The sequence below is a fragment of the Quercus lobata genome, chromosome 6 (assembly GCF_001633185.2).
Source record: "Quercus lobata isolate SW786 chromosome 6, ValleyOak3.0 Primary Assembly, whole genome shotgun sequence".
NCBI lineage: Eukaryota > Viridiplantae > Streptophyta > Magnoliopsida > Fagales > Fagaceae > Quercus > Quercus lobata.
Window position 1 is genome coordinate 48341538 of NC_044909.1, and position 22660 is coordinate 48364197.

Below are 22660 nucleotides of genomic sequence, written 5' to 3' on the forward strand. Positions count from 1 at the left end.
AGAGGAAGGAGTACGCATTTATAGTATTCCGGAAGTACACAATAATTTCCCTTTCATATGGGTAACCTAGTTGTGGCTCCATCAATGTTTTTTTTAGGATGCCACGATGCCAACCTTGTTGCTGAGCTGAAGCTTGAATATGGGCTTGTAGATATGGGCCAGGCCCATGAGGTAAGAGTGAAGCTCCAGTTCGTGGGAGAGGAGGTTTTTGACCAATGGAATGCATGTGGACTTGGTGGCGGTGGAGTAGTAGTCGTTGTCGTTTTGTTAGATTTGGAGTGAATCGTGATCCATGCGTACCAAGAGAGAGTAAAAACGACAAGAAGACGAGTGAGAAGTAGTGAGCATGAAACTGGGTTTTTTCCATTGCTAAAAGTTTGGAGGAAATCAGAGTTGAGAGTCATGGTTGATTGTTGCTTGCTAGTATTGGTTTGTGAAGTAGTGGAAAATTTATCATGTTTTGGTTACGGATTGAGATCAAGTGCGATACTCTAGGGTATCGCACCCGATGCAATTGGTGTGGATGGTTGAGATTTAAAGTTACAAAAAACAATTTTAAATCTCAACCATTAAATATAAAAAAATGAATAAAAGTAAAAGTTAAAAAAAAAAAAAAAAAGTTGTGTAAGGATTGGGGTGAATTGCACGATGCAATTGCATTTAGCAATATGCAATTGCATCGGATCCCAATCCTTTGGTTACATGTACCCACCCATTTCTATTGGGTTGGTTGCTCAACCCAAAACTGTCCAACTAATATAATTGGTTCATTTGGGCTTTGCTATTGTTCATTGATTTTGGGGCTGATGTTTAGAATTATACAACCCAACACAACATATGCTCTAAACTAAAGTGGCAACAAGTATAGTTGGAGGGGTTTTGTGGAGCAAACAAAAGGTTTTTTTTTTTTTAGTCCAATTCTCGATAGAGTTTTGGACCTTTGGTTGCTCAATTGGGCTCATGGAATGAGTCTTTTTAATCACAAGTGTTTGTGGAAGCACGTGCATGGAATGTGCTTGGTTAATGATAAAAGAATTAGGCTAAATTGCAAACTATATTGATAAAGTTTGGTAAACTATACTCATAAAGTTTGGTAGTATTTGGTTTTACACTCTAAAATTTCAGAATTTGAATTTTATTCCCTGAATTTTGGGGGTGTTTGAATTTTACACTTAAAGTTTCAAAATAAAAAATTAGTTTATTGTCACATCAACATAAATTATTATTATTATTATTATTTTTTTTGGGCTATTAGCCACATTAGCAATTTACATCCAAAAGATAACGGCAAATATTAAATTAACACAATACTGAAAAGTTATGGATCAAATTGACATAATTGAAAGGTTATGGACCAAATCAAAATATGGTGTAAAGAATAAATACCAAATAAATAGTTTACCCTCAGGGCCTGTTTGGATTAAAGGGAGAGGGAGGGAGAGTAGAGTTGGCTGAAAATAGGCTAATTTTGGGCCAATTTTACTCTACTCTACTCTTCTACCCCTCCCTCCCACTCAATCCAAACGGACCATTAATCTTATTAATCCAAAAATAAGGAAAGGTGTATTGTAATGCCGTGTTTATCATTCATGATTACAATTACAATGATTATCTAATCAGGTGTATAATCGATGCATGACATTAGCTACTACTTGCAAGTGAAAGTCCAAGTTTGCTTTGTTATTTTATAAATGTTAGAGATCCATAACCATTGATTTGCTAATTGTGATTCTAAATTTAGTTTTATTTAAAAAAAATTTATACACATATTCTCTATGAAATTTTTAGATTTTTGTTGGAGTGTGATAATAACCCTTGTATATTTATTATATATCTATTTAAGCATTATCTCCTTATTAATACACTTAATTTGTATAATGAAACTATGATTTGAGTAGTCCCTATTACTTATCTTTACATAATTTTTTGAATAAACTCTATTCATTGTGAGTAATTTTAAAATTTTAAGAAATCATGTGAAAAATGAGTTTACAAGAGTGTATGAGGCAAATAAGGGAGAATAGAGATCAAACTATAATTAATGAATAAAGAAGAGCTAAAGGATCATTAATATCATGCTTAAATGTTTAAGGAGGAGTTGCTGGAGTGCTTGAGGCGTGTAATATGTTAGGAATGTTTAAATTGAGGAAAGAAATCAAAACAGTATAATCTAAAAAGGAAAAATCAAATTTGAGCAATGATCAGGTGTATCTCTCTCCTAAAAAATCCAATTGACCCAAGGTTAGATGTTTTCGAATCGTTAAAGCACTACAATTTTCTAGTTTTGAGTTTTTCCAAAAATTTACACTTTTTGAATGCCAAAATTAACCCACAAGTAGCTGTTGAAAATTTGGGCAAAAATCAAATTAAAATTGGAAGAGTTTTATTTTCTTTTATGTTAGGGTTTTAACGTGGGCTGTGTGGTATGAATTTTGGACACACAAATCTTGTATTTTATTATTTTCTCATGGTAGCTTAAACCCTTAACTAGGGTTAGGGGTTATGTTTCTTCTATATGGTATGATAATTCATTGTGATTCTTCCTAAATTTTGAGATAACAGCATATTTGATTGTTCAATGAGATTTTTGTTGATGTGTAAGTTCTTCCATGCTTTCAATAATTTCAATCATATTTTTTTTTTATTGTTTAGATGAATTTCTCACAATTTCAAATAGAAATTAGGTTTTAAAATTAATAAGTTTTTCTAAAAACTATTCTAATCGCATTGTTAATCTAGGTTACCATGCATTTTTAGATTGTCTCAGTTCAACCGAATCATAGTTTTTGCATTGTTTAAGAATAATCAATTATGGGAAAAATTTATTTTTAGATCACAAATAATTCATATCAATTTAGGAAAGCACCTCGATGCCTTGGTTTTTGCACTATTGATTTAAATCGGTCATTATTATTAGGGCTGTCCAGATTGATTTGGCAACTCGACCCACCCAAGGAATCGACCGGATCTGACCCGAATCCGGCCGACCCGACTGCTTCGGTGGGTCTTCACCACCAAAAACCGATTTCGACGGGTCAGTTTCAGTTTTCCTCCCCAAAAACCCAAAAAACCCGAACCGACCGAACGATTTCCAAATTCCGGCAAAATTTCCAGAATCCGGCAAAGAAACCTAGAATCAGGCAATATTTCCCTTAGATCCGATGAGATTTTGATCGGATCTGGCAAAATCTCATCAAATCCAGTGAGATTTTCGCCGGATTTGGTGAAATCTCACCAGATCTAAGGGAAATATCGCCGGAATCTACGTTTCTTCACCAAATTTGTGTTTTTTTCACCGTTTTATCGTCGTCTTCTCAGATCTATGACTCCGACCGACCCGCCCGCCACCCGTTGATGGTTTGAACCGCCCGACTCAATTACTCCGGTGGGTCGGCGACGGGTGCATTTTTTTCCCACCTAATTTCGACGGGTCGGTTCCGAGTTGGGCACAAACCCGACTCGGACCGACTCGTGGACAGCCCTAATTATTATTATTATTATTATTGTTAACAATTACGAAGTAAAACTACTTTTCTTCTTCACCCAAATTGTTGCTTAATTACATTATTTTTGAATTTATCTTGCTCCTTATAGTTTGACCTTCAGTATTCTAAGAATTATATTATTATGATCTCCTGCACTTGGGTGTGAACAAGCAAAATATTGCTTGATCATAATGAGATGTTGGCCACTTTTTCATTTTCTTCCTCCATAACCAATCTCAAGCACTTTTTGACCTTGGACTCTCGTGCAAGTTATATATATGTTTTTTAGATTTCATTCTAGCTTTTGATATTTGATTTTTCAAAATTAAAGTTTGTATAGAAGTTAGATTTTTGATGGGTTGCTACTTGATCAATGATCATGATGAGATCTTGGCTGCTTCATCCCCTGACCGGCCAATCTCATGCACTTTCTTTAATCTCTAATTTAAATTTTTTGTATGGTAAATTGGTAATGTTAGAGTTGTTGTGACATTTTGTTATGTCTTTAGCATTACTTACAAACATAATTTTGTCCCCCAAACATAATCTTTAATTTCTTAAACAAAAAATATATATAAAAGTTCAAATAACATCAAAAATAGCCCTAAAGCCAACAAGATTAAGCCAAAAAACAACAAATAAAACAAAATATTCAACAAAAGCTCATTCTAAAACAAAAATAAAAATAAAAACCCCTAATTATTCAGATTCGTAACTTGATCAACCCATTCCATAAAAATAATTAAATAATTTTTAATTTCATTTTCCTAATAAAAGGTACCAATAAAGAGATTGTAACTGTGAGTTCTTCTCGGTGACGCTGGGAGCTTTGCTCCTAAACAGCTTGGCTCGCAATTGCAACACGTATCATTCATTACTCACTTTATTACTCTCATTTCAGCATTGTCAATTCTCACTTAATTTCACATAAGTTCCTTTTTGCTTTTTAATTTTTTTTTGTAGAAGGAAATTGTAAAATTTCATGCATTTGCATTTTTTTTGGGTGATGTCGATATATTAAAGATTTATTTTCATTAAATTTTTAATAATGTTTCTTAGTAATCACCCTAGAAACAATTCCTACAGCCGCCACACTTAGCTTAAATGCAATGATTTTGAACTAGTTTTTCTTTGAAATTATTATATATTGATGTTCTACACTTCTACTAAATCATTTTGTAAAAGTCGGTTTTCAACCTCTCATTTTTTTTCCTTACGATTTTTTATCATCGTTGGTGAAAAATTGTCATTCAAAAATTTGGATGTTCTTCTTTCTTCATTACAATGAATATTTTATTTTAAGATTTTCAAAATTTTCTTATTAGCATTATGAAGTTCACACAAAATTAAAATCACGCAAGTTGGTACGTTTAAATAGAACAAAATATATCTACAATATTATAACTTATATAGTCATTCTAAATGTTTGATTTTTTTTTTAATTAATAATCAAACAATTTCATTACGTCAATTTCATTTTAATAAAATTGTTTTTAACCATAGAGCTCTTTGGGATGCAAAGGAGCTATGATTGCAACAAAATATCATTATTATTAATCAATATTTTTTCAAGAATAATAATAATAATAATAATATATAAGTTATAAGTTATAATTTACAAAGTACTAAAAAAATGTTGGGAAAATTATTCAATTTTTTCTTTTTATTATCGTTAATATTTCCGTGCATAAGCATGAGTTACAAACTAATTTTTATAAATTATATAGTAAAATTTAATATTATGATAGTTTGATCCAAGTAAAAGTCTATTATCTAAATTTTTTTTTTTAAAAATATTCTACTCCAACTAGAATTTTAAGAAATTTTAAATAAAATTTTATATTATGATAGTCAGTGGTAGCTCCAGGAATTTTTTTTCAGGGTGGTCATTAAAAAATTAAATTAAACAAAATTTAATAAAAATAAAACTTGAATATATTGACATAAAAAAAAAAGCTCAAATACATCAAGTTTTAAAATTTCCTTCTATGAGTTTTTCACATTTTGAAATTGTTCTATCAGTTACATCTTTTTTAATATACACAACCAAGTAATTATTAAACTACTAATCTTCCATTCAATTACTAACATCTTCCTATTAAAAAAAAAAAAAAACCAACATCTTGCCTAAATAAGTAACAATATAAACAAAATGAATCATCATTTTTTATGATATATTCTTACCGATATTTTGTATTCTTTAAACTAATCAGGATTTAATCAATGCAATGCTTCACTAATTTCTTTTTTAGTGAAATTATGGCTAAAACCTCTTTGTAAATATGCTCTTTTTATTTTTCCCTGATCATTAGGATAAAAATATGAGACCCTTTCTCGTAACCATAGCCTAGGATCTAAAAAAAGATTATTCAAATAAATACGAATTTGCTTAGAAGATGACTTTTGCTATAAAAGTGATTTCTTTATAAGAATTTTGTCCATAATGCTAACAAAAGAATAAAGGGTAAACTAAAAGTTCATTCAACATATATATTCAACTTAGGCATTATCATTACATTCATGTTCAATAAAGTATTAAGGCATTATTTGAGTGCATATGCATATGTATAAGATGTAGAACATAAATCCAATAAATTAAGCTAAAGACAAAAGCAAGCATTAACCAATTCAAGATGGAAATTGTTACTGGTTCTATTTTTTTTTTTTTTTTTTTTTTATCTACTAATAACAACTTGGCGCTTAGAATTTGTTGTAAAGGTGTTGTAGAAATATTGTGAACATAGCATTTCTTGCAAATTTTTGGTTTAATTTTCAACGGACCAAAATTTTGGAGAGGTTAAATTTATTTTTAACGGGCTTAAATTTTTATTTAAAATGTTCAAGTTTCTTTTTAGGTTGGTTAGGTTTTTTTTTTATTTTTTTATTTTTTTTTATAGGGTAGTTAACAACATACATTAATTTTTTTAAAATATTTATGGTATAAAAATTATTTTTTCCAAGTTCATGGTCCTGTGACCACCCTAAGTATAGATAGTATATATTTGTTTTGAACATCGATCATAATTTTGTGTATTGATATAGTAAAACTAACAAACTACATGCCATGCTTACGCCCGCTAGCTATTAATTAATAAGATAGTTAATTTACTCAACTGACTCAGTAATTATTATTGGAGTAAAATAAATTTGATAAATTTGTAAAATATTTTATTTTTTAAATATAATTTTTAATCAATCTATCTAGCATGAGAATTCTACTAGTGTATGATAAAAGATAATAAAAACAAATGGAATAAAAAATGTGTATATATATTGTAGGGATAAGAGGCCCAAAAGTATATATTGGGCCTTGGCTAAGGACTTTGAGTGGTCCAATGACATATAAACAGTATTAAAGATGTAAGACTCAGAGTCCCATAAGTAAGCTACAAGTGAGAGGATTGGGGAAGGTAGGCCGAGGAAGAATATCCCCTCAGCTAAACGAAGCGAAGATCAAAATGTGTGCCCTATCATCCAGGGTGACATTCCAGGAAATTCTATTGATAAGGACATGTATTATGAACGTACAGGAGGGATGGAAGCTAAGAAATATATAGGAGAAGGTTACTACCACCGCATTAAGTGTTCTGTAGCTAACTCTCTGACCTCATTAATAAGGAAATGATATATGAATAGTGTTTTTTAGTCTTGCAGCTACCTCCAAAGATTTCAGGAGGGTGTTGATGGGACAGGAATTAACACAAGCAATCTATTGTCCATGTGGAGAGTAGAAATGAGAAGGGAGAGATAGTATAAATTAGAAGGAAGGTCCTAGGAGAAAGGGATTGGAGAATTAAGAAAGAAACACTATAACAATTAGAACTATATTTGTAACCAACTTCAAATAATATATACAAGAACTGATATCCTCAGACTGTGCCGAGAATAATTTTCCTTAGATAAAACCAATCCACTTTTACTTTATTGTCATCTGAATCTATTATAATTGCTACCCAACTCATTATAACCTAATTTTCCAATCCATACTTTACAAATTTATTGTATAAGGCTCATTGGGTCTAGATCCACTTACTTTTTGGACTTAAGAGCCAAGTTGCGTCCTTACATACATACATACATATATATATATATATATATTATTAATTTCCGGACAAAAAGGAATATCATGCAAATTTTAAAGAAAAAAAAAGTAGTAAAGAAAATTACAAAATGTTTTTAATGGAATATGTGTCATTAAATGATACTCGGCGGTGCAGGCGTGCAGCAATTAATGTACCCTTTTTAATGGATGAAAATGAATCACTTAGAAGTAATTAATGCTCCTTGAGCTATCTATTAATAGAACCTGCCCCCAATGAATACCTTTTGCAGTTTCCATTTTGGTAGTTGGGACTTGGCCCACTCGGGAGTACTTTTGGGAACTTAAAATAACATATTTGAGATTTCATATAAACTTATTCAGTTCTTGCTAAAGAAGGCTAAATATTCTTAGAGCATTCACGTCAGTTGATGGAAAAAATTCTGTTTATTTTACACAAAAGATCTATTTTTTTTTATTTTACATCATCACTCTTACAAAATACCCACATCAGTTTATCTATTTTATAAGATATTTTAATAAAACATTCATTCTTCATCAATTTTTTTATTATTTTCCATAATGGTCATACTTTTTTAATTTAAACTTATATTTTAAGTAAACAACCAACACTGGTGGCTCGGCCAATGGAGCCGCTTGTGGTGGAGGTCCAATGGCCGAACCGTTGAAACAGTAGCTCTGGCGAACGCCGCCGAAATAGTGGCTCCGGCAAACGCCGCCGAAATATATATATATATATTTTTTTTTGACCCAATGGTCATAATTTTTTTTCCAGCACCACAAGACCGTAAAAGACAACATTTTGCTTCTGCACAAGAGGCGGCAAGAAAGGATGTCGAACGTGCATTTGGAGTACTTCAAGCGCGATTTGCAATTGTGCGTGGACCTGCACGTTTTTTCCACCTTGAAACGCCTAAGGACATTATGATGGCATGTATAATATTGCATAATATGATCGTTGAAGATGAGCGACATACTTACCTTGGAGCAAATGACTTTGATTATGATCAAATCGATAATAGTGGACCTGAACCGGTGTCACATAATCCAACTTGTAACCTTATGCAGTTCATTGAACGCCATAATTCCATTAGAGATAGAGGAATTCATTCTCAACTTCAAGCGGATCTCGTCGAGCATCTATGACAACTACAAGGCCAGTCGTAGGAATTTGGAATTCTAATTTTCTAAGTATTACTACTTTTATTTAATGTGAACTTTCATTGGACTTTGAAATTTACTAAGTTTAATATTAGAATAAAATTTGCAAATTGCATTCCTTTCCTGTTTTATGAGATTATTTATTTGAATTAGTAAAATGAAGGAACGCGTGATGTGTGTGTTTGCTTTCCTGTAATGCCAAGAAAGATTGGAAGTTTGTGGATTATAAATGGAGACTACTGGAGGCATTGCTTCACCCACTTATCAAGAATCAACCACCTCAACAACCCCCCCCCCCCCCCCCCACAAACCAAGGAAAAAAAAAAGAATAAACTAAAATAGATGGCATTCTCTCTCTCTCTATACACACACACACACACACACATATATATATAATAAAAAGTGGCATTCTATATGTATTGAAACAAATACAACTCAACTATTTAACATCAACTTGTAAAAGATGTTCTTAATTCTAATGGTGTGTCAATCACTTGATAAGTGGAAAACCATCTTCTCGAATCTAAACTAAAGAAAGCATTGCATTTATTTTCACCTAAATCAAATTCACTTATAGTTTTGTGAGTGTTATTACTTATCCAATTGACAAATTTGGAAAAATCCATGATGGGTGAATAAAAATAAAGTCAAAATAAAGCGTTCTAATTCTCTACCTTTTTAGCAAATTTGAAATTATTGCCTGTATACATGAGGTGCATTGCCTGTATACATGAGGTGCATTAGTAGCCTAGGAAACAATACACAGTGAATTTAGGAATGATTAAAAAATTTAGCTGAAAATGTGTTGGGGGTGATGAAAATATTGTGCAAGTAGTTGTTTTTCTACAGCCCCTACAACCATTATATCCGTATTTACATATTCAAATTTCTTGCATGAATCATATTTGATATTTCTATCTATCTATCTATGTAACTTCGCATCTGTATTTACAAAATTAGATGTCATCTTTCATCCATCAAAAATTGTAAGCAGTATTTTAATTTTGTTTGCAAAGACAACCCAAACTAGCTTATTTGAAAAAGTGCCCATTTGAGCTTCTCTAAATTTTGTCCTGCATCACAAAAAATTAATATTATATTTGAGTTCACAAGCAGATTTCCATTGTTTTCCATCATTCCTATGGTCATCATTCAAACTTAAAAAATGTGCCATCTTGTATTCTGTATTAGGAATTCCTACTAAAGTAAAACAATGAGAGTTAATGTACAATAATATTTCCAACAAACGACCTCATGAATATGCTTAGTGCGCACTCGACAACTGCAATCTGAATAATCCCACTACAAAATTCCATTACACATTTGGAGCTCAACAGAACTATATTTTTTTGGGGGGGGGGGGTGGGTGGGGAACTAGAAATCTTCATATTCAATGAAGAATATAAAAATAAATTAACAGAATAGAGCATTTGCCCTCCCTTTCTACTTATGACAACCAATTCCAACACAGCATGACAGCAATATTTTTCCACCAGCTTCAGTCATTGAGAGAAAACAGTACAGGCTTACAGAAGGAGACATCACAGCCTTGCACAAGTGAAGATTACAAAAATATATCTAACATGATTAGAGATTGAATAATCATGTTCCTTGTACAAGTAAATACTACAAAAAAAATGTCTAACATCAAACCATATATGTCAACCATATGCTAGTATCTTTGCACTATACAAAAAATTACTTAATTAGATATTGTCAATAATAATATACAAATGATGATGATGATGGAAATTTAGACTTAAACCTCTCCAAGATTTCCAAACGACGTAGGCGAATGTATTCTTTTTGCTCAAGATCCATGGTTCTTGTATCTTTCATCATAATTTCATCTTCCGCTTTCCTCTTTTCTACTTCATTCTTGTCTTCTTTGATACGAATCAACTCTCTTCGTTCTTCGGATGCAATGCGCATGAACTCTCTTCGTTCTTCTAATGCAATGCGCATACTTTCCTTTTTCTCCTCATGCATTCTCCTTTTTTCTTCCTTGATTTTGTCCAATTGGGAGGAAAGTATTGGGACCACGTCATCACAATTCTTTCTTTTCTTTAATTTCTCCTTCTCGGCCTTCTTGCCTATGGGTCTCTCCAAGGTTTCGCCAGAGTTCATCTCATTATTATCTTCATCCAAATTTATTGAGCTTGCAAAAGTATTACAAGATTGTGTGGTTGGTTGTCTAGGGCGGATCTTCAAATTATCTCTTTGAATCAACCACTTAGCTTCATTCCTCAAAATTCTCCAATAATGTTCCAATTGAAATGCATTTTTGCTATTTTCTTTATACATAGTTTTTGCATCTTCAATCTACAAAAGTAAAAAAATTTAAAATAATGAGAATCATAGAACTAAAAGTGCATTGATATACAATACATATTAGATGTTGAGTTGAAATACCTTGTCATGCTCAGTTTTATCACTTTCATTCCGGTTCTCAATTTGGGCCAAGTATCCACAAAACTTGTTGGTCTCCCTTTGAATTGTTGACCACCGACTACATAAAGAATCCTTGGAGCGGTTAAATTTCTTGTCATTGTGGAAGGTGGACCAAATTCTATCCCAAAATGTTGTGTGTTTTTGGTCCGTCGATATCATGGCATCTAAGCTAACATTAAGCCACGCCGATACTAGCTTAATGTCTTCATCTACCGTGAAGTTGTTTTCCCGTTGACTTCTCTTAGTAGTTGATTTTTTTGCAATTGGGGGTGTAGATTGTCCCATTTCAACTTTGGGTGGAGATTGATGGACATTCACGTCTAAATGCGGAGTAGACATCAAAATACTACTATCAAAAGACTCAAAACCTTGTTCCTTGTCTTGTAAAATGTCAAGGAAGAAGGGATTTTGTGAGTCCATCACCTAACAAACACCAAAGTAATTTAGATATGGGGGAACTGGAGGTGCAAGAACTTAGATGGGATGGTGAAAGAAAATGAGTTATTCCAACTATTGCATGCACTTCAGCTATACAAAGACAAGATGACTTCAAACCAGGTAGTTACCCCTCCTCCCAACCATTGACCACCCCCACCCCCACACCTGGGCACTCCCCAAAATAAGTCTTATGAGATACCATGTGAGACAGAAAATCAGGAATATGCAACAAAATAATTTAACACCATGTGGTTTGGTTTGGTTAAATGTGCCTGGAAAGCACATGAATAATGGGCAAGACGAATAGGCCCCAGACCAAACTTTCAGCTTAATAACCATAATAGGTACTTCACACAATTTGTGGTTCCTTAACAAAGTGCCAAAACCAAATACCTAGAGTTGTTACCATACCAATGCAAAGTGGACAGAATGTACAGAACCAAAAAATAATTATATAACCAATACATAAGTACAAAACACAACCAATTGAAAAAGAATAGTTTGGATCAACTTGGAAGTTCTTCAAAGACCACATTTCCTAAAAACCAATGCAAAATATTATTGTTCCCTAAAACAAAAGGTTTGACACTGAAAAATAAAGTCTTTTAATTCACAGCAAGGTCATTACCGGAAAGACAGAGGGTAGTCTTCACAAGCAAAAATATCTGCCAGTAACACGGCAATTCACAGAATGTACATAGTCTTCCTGTGCTGAAATAGATGGACTAATTTTAATAGTTAACACTACTACCTGGCAACAACATTAAGAAACAGATTACTTAGGATTGTCTGTATAGATCCTAAAATTGGCCAATAAGCTAGTGAAAGCATCGATATAAAAAATTTTCAATACAACAAAATTAAAGCTTTTAGTAAACAAATGAGCAAAGATTCCCATATATAATTGGACATACACTCATACATAATGCGTAAGTTCCAGTGACAGGCTACTGATTAAAAAAAAAAAAGTCTTGCAAATTTAATTAGCAATTTATTAATAAAACCAAAAAAAAAAAAAAAAACCAAACCTGTTGGTGATGTTCATGAAAATTGGAAGAACTAGTACGTTGCATATTAACTCTGAAAAACTGAAAACCAACAACGATCTGTCATAGAAAAAAAATTCCTCAATGCACAAACCCACCATGAAATAATGCATAAAAAAATTATATCCACTTCTAAGTTTCCTCAAGAACGTACATACTCTGTTCAAGCAGTCCGAAACAGGGGAGAAATAGGAATTCGGGTGTGTCCGAAGAATCCCTAAAAAAAAACCCAAACCAGAAAAAATTTGAAACAAGAAACCCTTAAAAAAAAAAAAATTAGTTTAGAGAAACTCCTAAGAATATTGCTTGAAACCAAAAAAAAAAAAAAAAAAAAAAAAAAACCTAAAATCTCAATGAGAAAAACTCATACCTTCTTAGAGAAAATTGCCCAAAGCCTGATAGAGATACCTTCGGATTGATTCACCCTCCTCACGGTGCTGCAAAAACTCCAAACCGATCACATAATTTCTGGTGATGATGACAATGAGCAAGAGCTGAAAAGAACCAGAGGAAGAGAGAAGATGAGAGGATTAACTCAGGAATGAAAAAGGGAGGAATAAGCTCTTGATAGAGATACCTTCGGATTGATTCACCCTCCTCACGGTGCTGCAAAAACTCCAAACCGATCACATAATTTCCGATGATGATGACAATGAGCAAGAGCTGAAAAGAACCAGAGGAAGAGAGAAGACGAGAGGATTAACTCAGGAATGAAACAGGGAGGAACAAGCTGTCGGCGTGGGGGCTGCTTAGTGAGAGGAGAGAAAAAAAGTGTGAAAAAGATGGTTTTTATACTATCCAATATAACATTAAAATAATACTTATAAAAAAAATTAAAATAATAAATAGGAGTGCTACAGTACCAGTGCATATTTGCACAGGTACTGTAGCAACTTGCATTTATACACAAGTTTGCCCAAACTGATGTGGGTCTTTTTTTTGCTCATGTTGTGTAAAATGATCACCTTTTTCCATTTTGCACAATTTTACACAATTCTCCACCAGCTGATGTGAATGCTCTTATATTTGAAAATCGATGCAAGGAATAATGATTGAATGTGATGGGTAATTGTTTAAGCTAGATTGAATTTGGAAATGAGAATTACTTTGAACAATCAATAGGTGGTTAGGCACCTTTGTAAAGAACACAAGTTTTCAAAGAAAAGTTCTCAAGGATTTTTTTTTTTTCATTCACTAACAAAAAAAAAAACCCTTCATTACATGCTTATCATGGATATTTATAGCCTAGGTTTTTTTTTTTTTTTTTTTTTTTTTTTTTTGTTGAGGGGAAAAAACTGAAACTTTATTATTGTAAAAGAGCTAAATTAGCTTGTACAATAGACTGAATGTGTGGTGGAACATCCTCTATCCACACTAAAAAATTTGGTATGCTTAGAGCATATTTTGTCAGACTATGAATAATTGGTGATGACACTAACTCATATTTATCACATGTTAGATTACAATTGTATACATATTAATTGTATGTTATATTTAATACAATAAGAGAAATGTTATATTTACAACACTTGCATGATAAATTATAAATGGTAGGTTGTTGTTGATGGGTAAAGAAGTAATTTCAGTGGTAAGTTTAAATTATAATTAGTAATAACTTATTACATATGATTTGTTCTGCAAATGTTATGAAGTAGCACTTCTCATTTAATAAAGCACATGACTTATACTTCTAATGAGTAATGACTTCTTAAAATCTAGCATTTGTATGTGCCTCTAATTAATTTTTCATCCAATTTTCAAATACTACAAATTTTGTACATGGGAATAATTGGATATAGTTACAATAACCACATGTGACATGTGAAATACAGCCCTTAGGATTGGCTAGCCTTGTGTAATGTCACTTTATTGTGCCACATCACCGTCACTTTATTGTGCCACATCACCATGTCAAGTTAACATCTTCCATATATTGTATTAGACTTATGTATCATGGAATCAATAAGTTTTTTAATTGGTAAAGTCTCTGATGGTTGAATAAGAGATATGAGGTTCAATTTCCATCTACACCAAAAATTGATTGGTGTCTTGATCTGATGATAAAGAGCTATCATCAAGAGTGGACGCCATAAATTGAAACTTTCTCCAAAAAAATAAAAGAAAAAGAAGAAGAAGAAGAAGGTGGCCACACAAGCCTAGGAGAAAGCGTAAAGGGTGTTAGTTCCTTTATCATCTCAACAAAAGTTCCTACTGCTCGAGTCTACTTTGCAAGTATTCTTGGTGAAGATTGTATTGTTCAAACTATATTGATGCAGGTATATAAGTTTTCATTATGTCAAGTGTGAATTCATTTACTTGTTATATTTTATATTTAAAGTCTCTTAAGTAAATTATGAACTAACTCAAGTAAAATTCATAAAATTTGGTAAACAAATATATATATATATATATAGATGGGTTCAAGTTACACCTGGTGTAACTTTATAAGAGTTACACAATTTTTAGACCATAGATTTTCATTAGATCTAACGGTGATAAATTACTACTTGCCATCTCATTAATGCAGAATTATTGTATGCCAAGTCAACTACTTTTACTGAATTTTCTCACATTTATTGCCCAACATCCCTCAATCACCTTCCCACTACCACGGTGCAACCCCTCTAGAAAAAGTGCCAGACTTGGCCATTCCATGGAGATCATTGAAAAATAAAAATATTACAGAGTTGTCTTTTTAAGTCTCACGAAAATATCTTTGAAACAGGTCTCCTACCATGAGAGTCTTAAGGCTTGAGAATTTCTTGACTAGACCTGTACCATCTTGCAATTCACAACAAGAATTAGAATGCTCTTAAACTTAACTCCAGGTATTTTCAAAAACTTGACAATCACTCCAAAAATCACCGTCTCTGCACCTTCCTCAAAATCATGATTTTAAAACTGTACACCTGCACCTTTTCTGCACATCTTTAGAGAATATACTCGGATTTACAATTACACCAGATATCAAAAATATCTGACTTGATGGTGATTTTGGATCACCATATCAAAAATTTAAGATATGATTTTGGATCACTAGATATCAAAGTTCTTATTCAACCATCAGAGACTTTACCAATTAAAAAACTTATTGATTCCATGATACATAAGTCTAATACAATATATGGAAGATGTTAACTTGACATGGTGATGTGGCACAATAAAGTGACGGTGATGTGGCACAATAAAGTGACATTACACAAGGCTAGCCAATCCTAAGGGCTGTATTTCACATGTCACATGTGGTTATTGTAACTATATCCAATTATTCCCATGTACAAAATTTGTAGTATTTGAAAATTGGATGAAAAATTAATTAGAGGCACATACAAATGCTAGATTTTAAGAAGTCATTACTCATTAGAAGTATAAGTCATGTGCTTTATTAAATGAGAAGTGCTACTTCATAACATTTGCAGAACAAATCATATGTAATAAGTTCTTACTAATTATAATTTAAACTTACCACTGAAATTACTTCTTTACCCATCAACAACAACCTACCATTTATAATTTATCATGCAAGTGTTGTAAATATAACATTTCTCTTATTGTATTAAATATAACATACAATTAATATGTATACAATTGTAATCTAACATGTGATAAATATGAGTTAGTGTCATCACCAATTATTCATAGTCTGACAAAATATGCTCTAAGCATACCAAATTTTTTAGTGTGGATAGAGGATGTTCCACCACACATTCAGTCTATTGTACAAGCTAATTTAGCTCTTTTACAATAATAAAGTTTCAGTTTTTTCCCCTCAAAAAAAAAAAAAAAAAAAAAAAAAAAAAAAAAGGCTATAAATATCCATGATAAGCATGTAATGAAGGGTTTTTTTTTTGTTAGTGAATGAAAAAAAAAAATCCTTGAGAACATCTGTTACATCATATTATTAGTAGAGTGATTAGACTCATAATACAATTATTTGTAGGAGCAATATTAGTGCTTTGATCAGAATATGTTCTTTCTTAAATGTCTTAATTGTTAACTTTCTAATGTGGAAGAGTTGGTTAAAATCTATAGCAGGAGATAAGTGGTCCCAGCCCCCAGGTTCAACTCCCTACAAATTCATTTGTTGATGATGAGGGAGCAATCTTTGCAGAGTTTCTTGAGTAAGCGGAGGAAGGAGATTTCGTTAATGCAAGTTTCTTCAACTTCTAAGCTATTTATTCTATTTGCGTTGGTTTTATTATAGTTATTGTGTTGTTCAATCTTTCTTTTCCAAAAGTCCTCTTAATTGAGGTAGTGCAGATTACATCCAATTCACTCGAATTTGAGTCAGAACATAAATTTTTGGTAAAAAAAGAAGTTTGTAAGATTAATATAGTAAAATTTTTAAAATCTTCAAGATCACTGATTTTTTTTTTTGATACAAGATCACTGATTACTGTACATGACTTACTCAGCTTCATTTATTACAGTAGATCTCGTTAAAACCCCTTTACACCTATGGTAGTAGTGACTTGCGAACTTAGCCAATTCTCTCACCCACATGACATGAATGGTTTTCATACAACTACATAGAAGGTGCTCTCATTTCCTTAAACTAACATCAAATCAATAAAAGTAAAACACCACCCATGTCCAGTGGGTGTTCTTGGAAGAATATGTATATTCAAGTAGCTCTCTGTTTACACTGGTGGTACCCCATGAGGTGAATCAGGCATGCTAGAGGTTTCACTATAATAAGCTTGTTCCTCCACGAATGGATGAAGATTTGCAGAGGGATTATACTGTTGAACCACCAAAACCGATGCCGTGGTGGAAAGTTCTGACGATGCTAAAAAGCTTCCCACTGGTCCCAACTCTGGACAATCGGTTTTGTTAACCAAGGGTACTGTCGGGGCCATTCTTCCCACCAAGAACAGATTGTACTCGTTCAAGGCTTTTAATGCGTCCACCACCTCAGCCTTGTTTTCGACTAACATTTCTCCGTACAAATTTGACGACTCCTTCTCCTTGTTGCTGTGTGTGCTTTTAAACTAGATACAATAGTACTTCTTGAAATTTTTATTTTGTTTTTTTCATTAATTTGCTAAACATATTATCAAGGAGAGACAAACAGAGACATAAATCTACGATGAAGTGATATTAAGGGATGATTTGTTGGAGTTCTTATAATCCCATTCTCTCTCCTCATTTGGTTGTCTGATGCCATTTGCAGCTCCTGCCATGAATATTTTTGCTTGAACATTTTGTAAAACAGATATAAGGAAAGTGATACTCAGGGAGAAAAAAACTAAGAAAGTAGAAACGTAGGAGAAATTGCAAAGAAAATGGAAATAAAGACTTAATAAGGAGAGAGAAAATGGAAAGAAAGACTTAATAAGGAGAGAGAAAAAGAGATATAAGAAATATTTAATGAGGGGAGAGATAATGAGGAGACTATTAATTAGGTAAGTATTTAATGTTGTAATGGATAATGGTGTTTTGTTTTTATCCGTTGGATCTCTCATAAATCTACAGTTTATAAAATGTATAACTCTTGTAAAGTTACACTAAGTGTAACTTGAACTTATCTCTCTCTCTCTCTCTCTCTCTCTCTCTCTCTCTTTCTATATATATATATATATATATATATAAGAAACAAACATATAATAAAAGCATTTTTGGCAACACATCTTCCCAACATAATAGTATTTTTAAAACAAGAGATACCGATTCCATTAAGTTGGGTCAGCTATCTAGTTACTAAGTGTAATTAAGAGTTCGTTTAGAAACAATTTATTTAGATAAATTTTTTTTTTTTTTTTTTTTACTGAAAGTACTGTAGATAAAGTTAAAATAGTACAGTAGGATTTATGAATAGTACTAAAAAATGCAATGAGACCTATGAATAGTAGCAAAAATAAGCTAAATAATAAAAAAATCTGACTTTTTAAGCCAATGTCAAACGTATACTAAGTTGACAAATTAAAAATAGTTATCAGAGTATCATATTGGTGGTGCCAAAAATTTAGTAATTTGGCACCATAAAAAGTTACTTTATTTATTTTACCATCCCATTTTATAAAACATCCAACATTGTTGGTTTTATTTTAGCATTCAACACAATAAAATAATATAACCAACACAATAAAATAATATATCTACTACAATAAACAATAACCACTACCACCAACACAATAAAATAATACATCTTTTAATAAATTTTTTCTTTCTTTTACCATCTTAGCTACATGCACAACTATATTTAGCTGTGCACTGTAGCTCAAAAGCCAAAAAATTTGGCTTTGCCTTCATTGATGCAGCCTATTTTGCTATATTTTAATGGTAAATTTAGCATTTTAACAAAATGCCTACACCAATACTAAGATTTTAGCATCAAACAACTAAAATGATGCATTATTCACCCTTTTAATTGTAAAAAAATTTACAACTTAGGGTTTGTTTAGAATTTGATTATTTTGCTGAAACTAAAACTTTTTTATTGAAAGTACTATAGATAAAGGTAAAAGTTAGCCGAAATAGTACAATAAGACTCATGAAATCAAATTCTAGTCGGTATTGAAATCCGGGCCGTTTCGGTCATTCCAGTCAATTTCGGTGAGTTTCGACCGGTATACCAATTCTAGCTAGTATTGAAATCAAACCCGATCAACCCATCTTGTCACGGCACTGGTCACCAGAAGAAACGCATCTCATCACAGCAGTCTTCTTTTTCTTCTTCTTCAGTTTTTCTGTGCATTTCATCCTCTGCAACTTTCTTTCTAATTATTGTTGTGGTTATTTTCTGCCCGGTTCAACTTTTTATTGTGCTTAGTTTTGTTTTTTGTAATATTATTTTTAGTTTTGTGAGCCTTCACGTGACTAGCCTGACTAGTATTTGAAAGGGAAGCTATAATTCAGCTTTTTATGTTGACTTGTTAGCCCCTTACCCTCCTCCACTCATGTTGTCATCTAGCTTAATTTTTTTATAAAAATAAATTTCAGCTTTTATTTTTTATCTTTCATTATTTATATACATTTTAATCTTATAATATTCTAAAAAATTGTTAATCTATATATATATAACCGAAGCCTCTACTCTCTCCACAATTTTCCACATCAGCATTTTTTAATTATATTTTTTAAATAAAAAAACTAATTAATAAACTATTACTTATCTAATAGTGAGCCGTAAATATCAAACTTCAAGTTAATCAGGACACAATATGAGACTTGAATTTTAAAATTAATAAACTAATATAAAAACCTCTCTTTCTTTTCCAAAAGCAAACCCGATAAAACTCCTAAAACAAACCTTACTAGCAGACTAAAGAATCAACGAAGAAACAACAAATCAAGCAAAATATTGTTATCAATCCTCTCTCAAACGCTGACCCAAGCACGACCATGGGTGTTCCTCTCTTAAATGCAAACCCAAGCTGGACCATGGGTGCCAACGTTTTCAATCTCTAACCCGACCGCCATATCAGATCATTCTCTCTGGGTATTTCTCAATTAATCTATGACTAATCTCTTTTCCTATTGTCTTCAATTGGGTTTTCTGTCAATTTAGGGATTTCAATTCCTAACCCTTTTTTCCTCTCTATTCTTTTTTGTTGAAGTCAGGGAAACACTAATAGAAAAATTCTACAGGTTTTGTAAGAAAATATTGTGGATATGAATGGGTTTCGTAGTGGAGATAATATTGAAGAGCCTCCCAACCCTCAAAATCTGACAACAATCCTACAGGTTTTGCTTTATCTTCAAGTTTTGCTTTGTTTGCTATTTAGGTTTTTTTAGCATATCCGATTTACCTTAGCTTAATCGTCTATTTGGTTGAATAATTATTTGGCTACCTAAAATGCCAGCCTACTGCCTCTTCATTATAGAGAAATAGGGAATTAAAAATGTGTTAATGAAATTTTTATTTCTTGCTTTATAATTTTGAATTTGGTTTGTATTCTAGAGTTGATTGTATTTTGTAGTTTTATAATTTTGAATTTGGTTGGAAATTTTTATTATTATTTGTGAATTTGAAATTTAAAGCAGCTGAGTATAAGGATATTTGTAAACCTGTAGTTTGGCTTTGCATGTGGTTCTAATATATATCAAATTCAGGAAGGGGTTACTCAGTATGTGGTTTGACCTATAAAACTTCAATGCTGCCCCATGATGGTTGAGATGGTGTGACAATCCATGAGTATACATATACTATATCCTCCTCCTCTTAGGTTCTCACATTTTCTTATTTTGTATTTTAATTCCTTTTTCTATTTGGTTGGAGATTCATACTTTTTTTTTTTAAATATTATTAGTAGCCTTGGTTGGAGTTTCTTAATTCGTATAAGATATTGTTTGAAATACAAAGTATTTTGGCTGAATTATTATGTAATCATCCAATTAAGAAGTTGTATAACTGACTGGAAACTCAGATTCAGTTTGTTATTTTCTATTTGATTATTATTGAATGCCCTATAGATTTTTTTGTTTGGGGCAGGGTTGGAGTAGACTGTGTGTATCTGTGGGAGTCTTTTTTATATCATTATTGGTTTATTAAGTTTAATCTAAACTGTATATGCAATACTGTGGCTCTATTTGGTTTTTGAAGTCTATTTTATATCAGAAGTATTTGCCATATAAAATATCAGTAGTTGATAGAGTTAGGGTATGAAATATCAGAAAACAAATACCGTTTTACTCTTTGCACATTCGTGATATCATTATAACTATGGCATGTAGCTCTAAACAAGTGCTTCCAATAATTGGGTTATTGGATTTAATTTTGTGAATTTTTATCTGGGTTCATGTATGGCTGCCAATGTCTGAATTCTTATTGTAATTTATGCACAATTGGGTGTTGGTTACTTGAGCTTTTAAGTTTATTTTAGGTTTCTAATTGTGATGGGAATGCCTTGTTTTAAACATATTGTCTTTCATTTCTATTTGATGGGAAATCTGACTAAATATCCAACACAAAATTTGTGATATTGATGGTTGACATTGAAAATGTGACATTGATAGCCATTGTTTAGATTATGTGAGACAGTTACTATTCTACTGTTATAAGTATGAATATTTAATCTAAATTCAATGGGTTTCAAATCCTGCTGCAATTGCATGAGCCCTTTGTTGCATGCCATAAATGACCTATGAAAATCTTAGAATAAAATGAGAGGTAGCTAACTTAACTTCTAGCTAGCACTTCAAGTCTTCAAGAGACAATGGATCCTCTGTAAATAAATTGAATCTATAAATATTGAAGCTAGAATGTCATATGTTCTGTGCATTGTCTATACCCTCCTTGCTTAAGAAGTATCCAACAATTACATGTGATAGGAGGGTCCACCGATGGGCCTGAAATTAACAATCTCAATTCTCCAGCTCATCTTTTCAATTTCAACGTCGACCATTACATTTTATGCATAAATGGCCTTTTTGTAATGGTATGAAAGTGTTTAATAAGGTCAATTTAATTGGCTTTGCCAGCCCTGAGATGCAGTGCGTTTACATTGGAAGAAAGAAAGGGCCACTGCATTTCAAGTTGAATGCTGAATTGTACAAAGTCATATATACATCATTGTATTCATTATTGTACCAAATAAAAGTTTATATATAGATAATTTTGTTTTTTGTTTTAATAAATCCCATGCATTGCAGGAGAGTATAACTTATCATCAACAAGTGGAACAAGAGTTTATGTTGATTTAGAAATTTCTAAGACTACTAATTTCAAAGATCAGTAAGTGAAACCTTGAATAATAATATTGTGTCCTTAACATTGCTTTATGTACTATAAACTTGCTTTTATAAAATTTAACTATAAAATTATGAATTGATTGATATTAAATTCAATTTCTAGAAAACTATCTTTACCTGTTAGGGAAAGATTATAAGCACTGAGATAGATAATTCTGGTTGGTATTTTATCTGTTGCGAACTATGTCGTAAAAAGGTAAAATCAAGAGATGAATTTTTATGGTGTGACAATTGCAACAAAAAGGCATGCTTCCCAATCCCAAGGTACCCAAAATGAAAATGTTTACTTTTTATATTAAAATACACAATAACTAATATGATATTAA

General features: G+C 32.0%; 2 protein-coding genes across 2 annotated transcripts; one reads left to right on the forward strand and one right to left on the reverse strand.

Annotated features, from left to right (window-relative positions):
- The first annotated feature begins 8298 nt into the window (after positions 1-8298).
- LOC115950405 lies at positions 8299-8691 on the forward strand. The gene has a single exon (XM_031067610.1). It carries the CDS (start codon positions 8299-8301, stop codon positions 8689-8691), a length of 393 nt encoding a protein of 130 aa, XP_030923470.1.
- A 1458-nt stretch (positions 8692-10149) lies between these two features.
- On the reverse strand, positions 10150-11577 carry LOC115950406 (glutathione S-transferase T3-like). The gene is made up of 3 exons (XM_031067611.1): positions 11119-11577; positions 10438-11028; positions 10150-10254 (listed from the first exon to the last, which is right to left on the reverse strand). Exons 1-3 carry the CDS (start codon positions 11575-11577, stop codon positions 10150-10152), a joined length of 1155 nt encoding a protein of 384 aa, XP_030923471.1.
- Positions 11578-22660: the final 11083 nt, after the last annotated feature.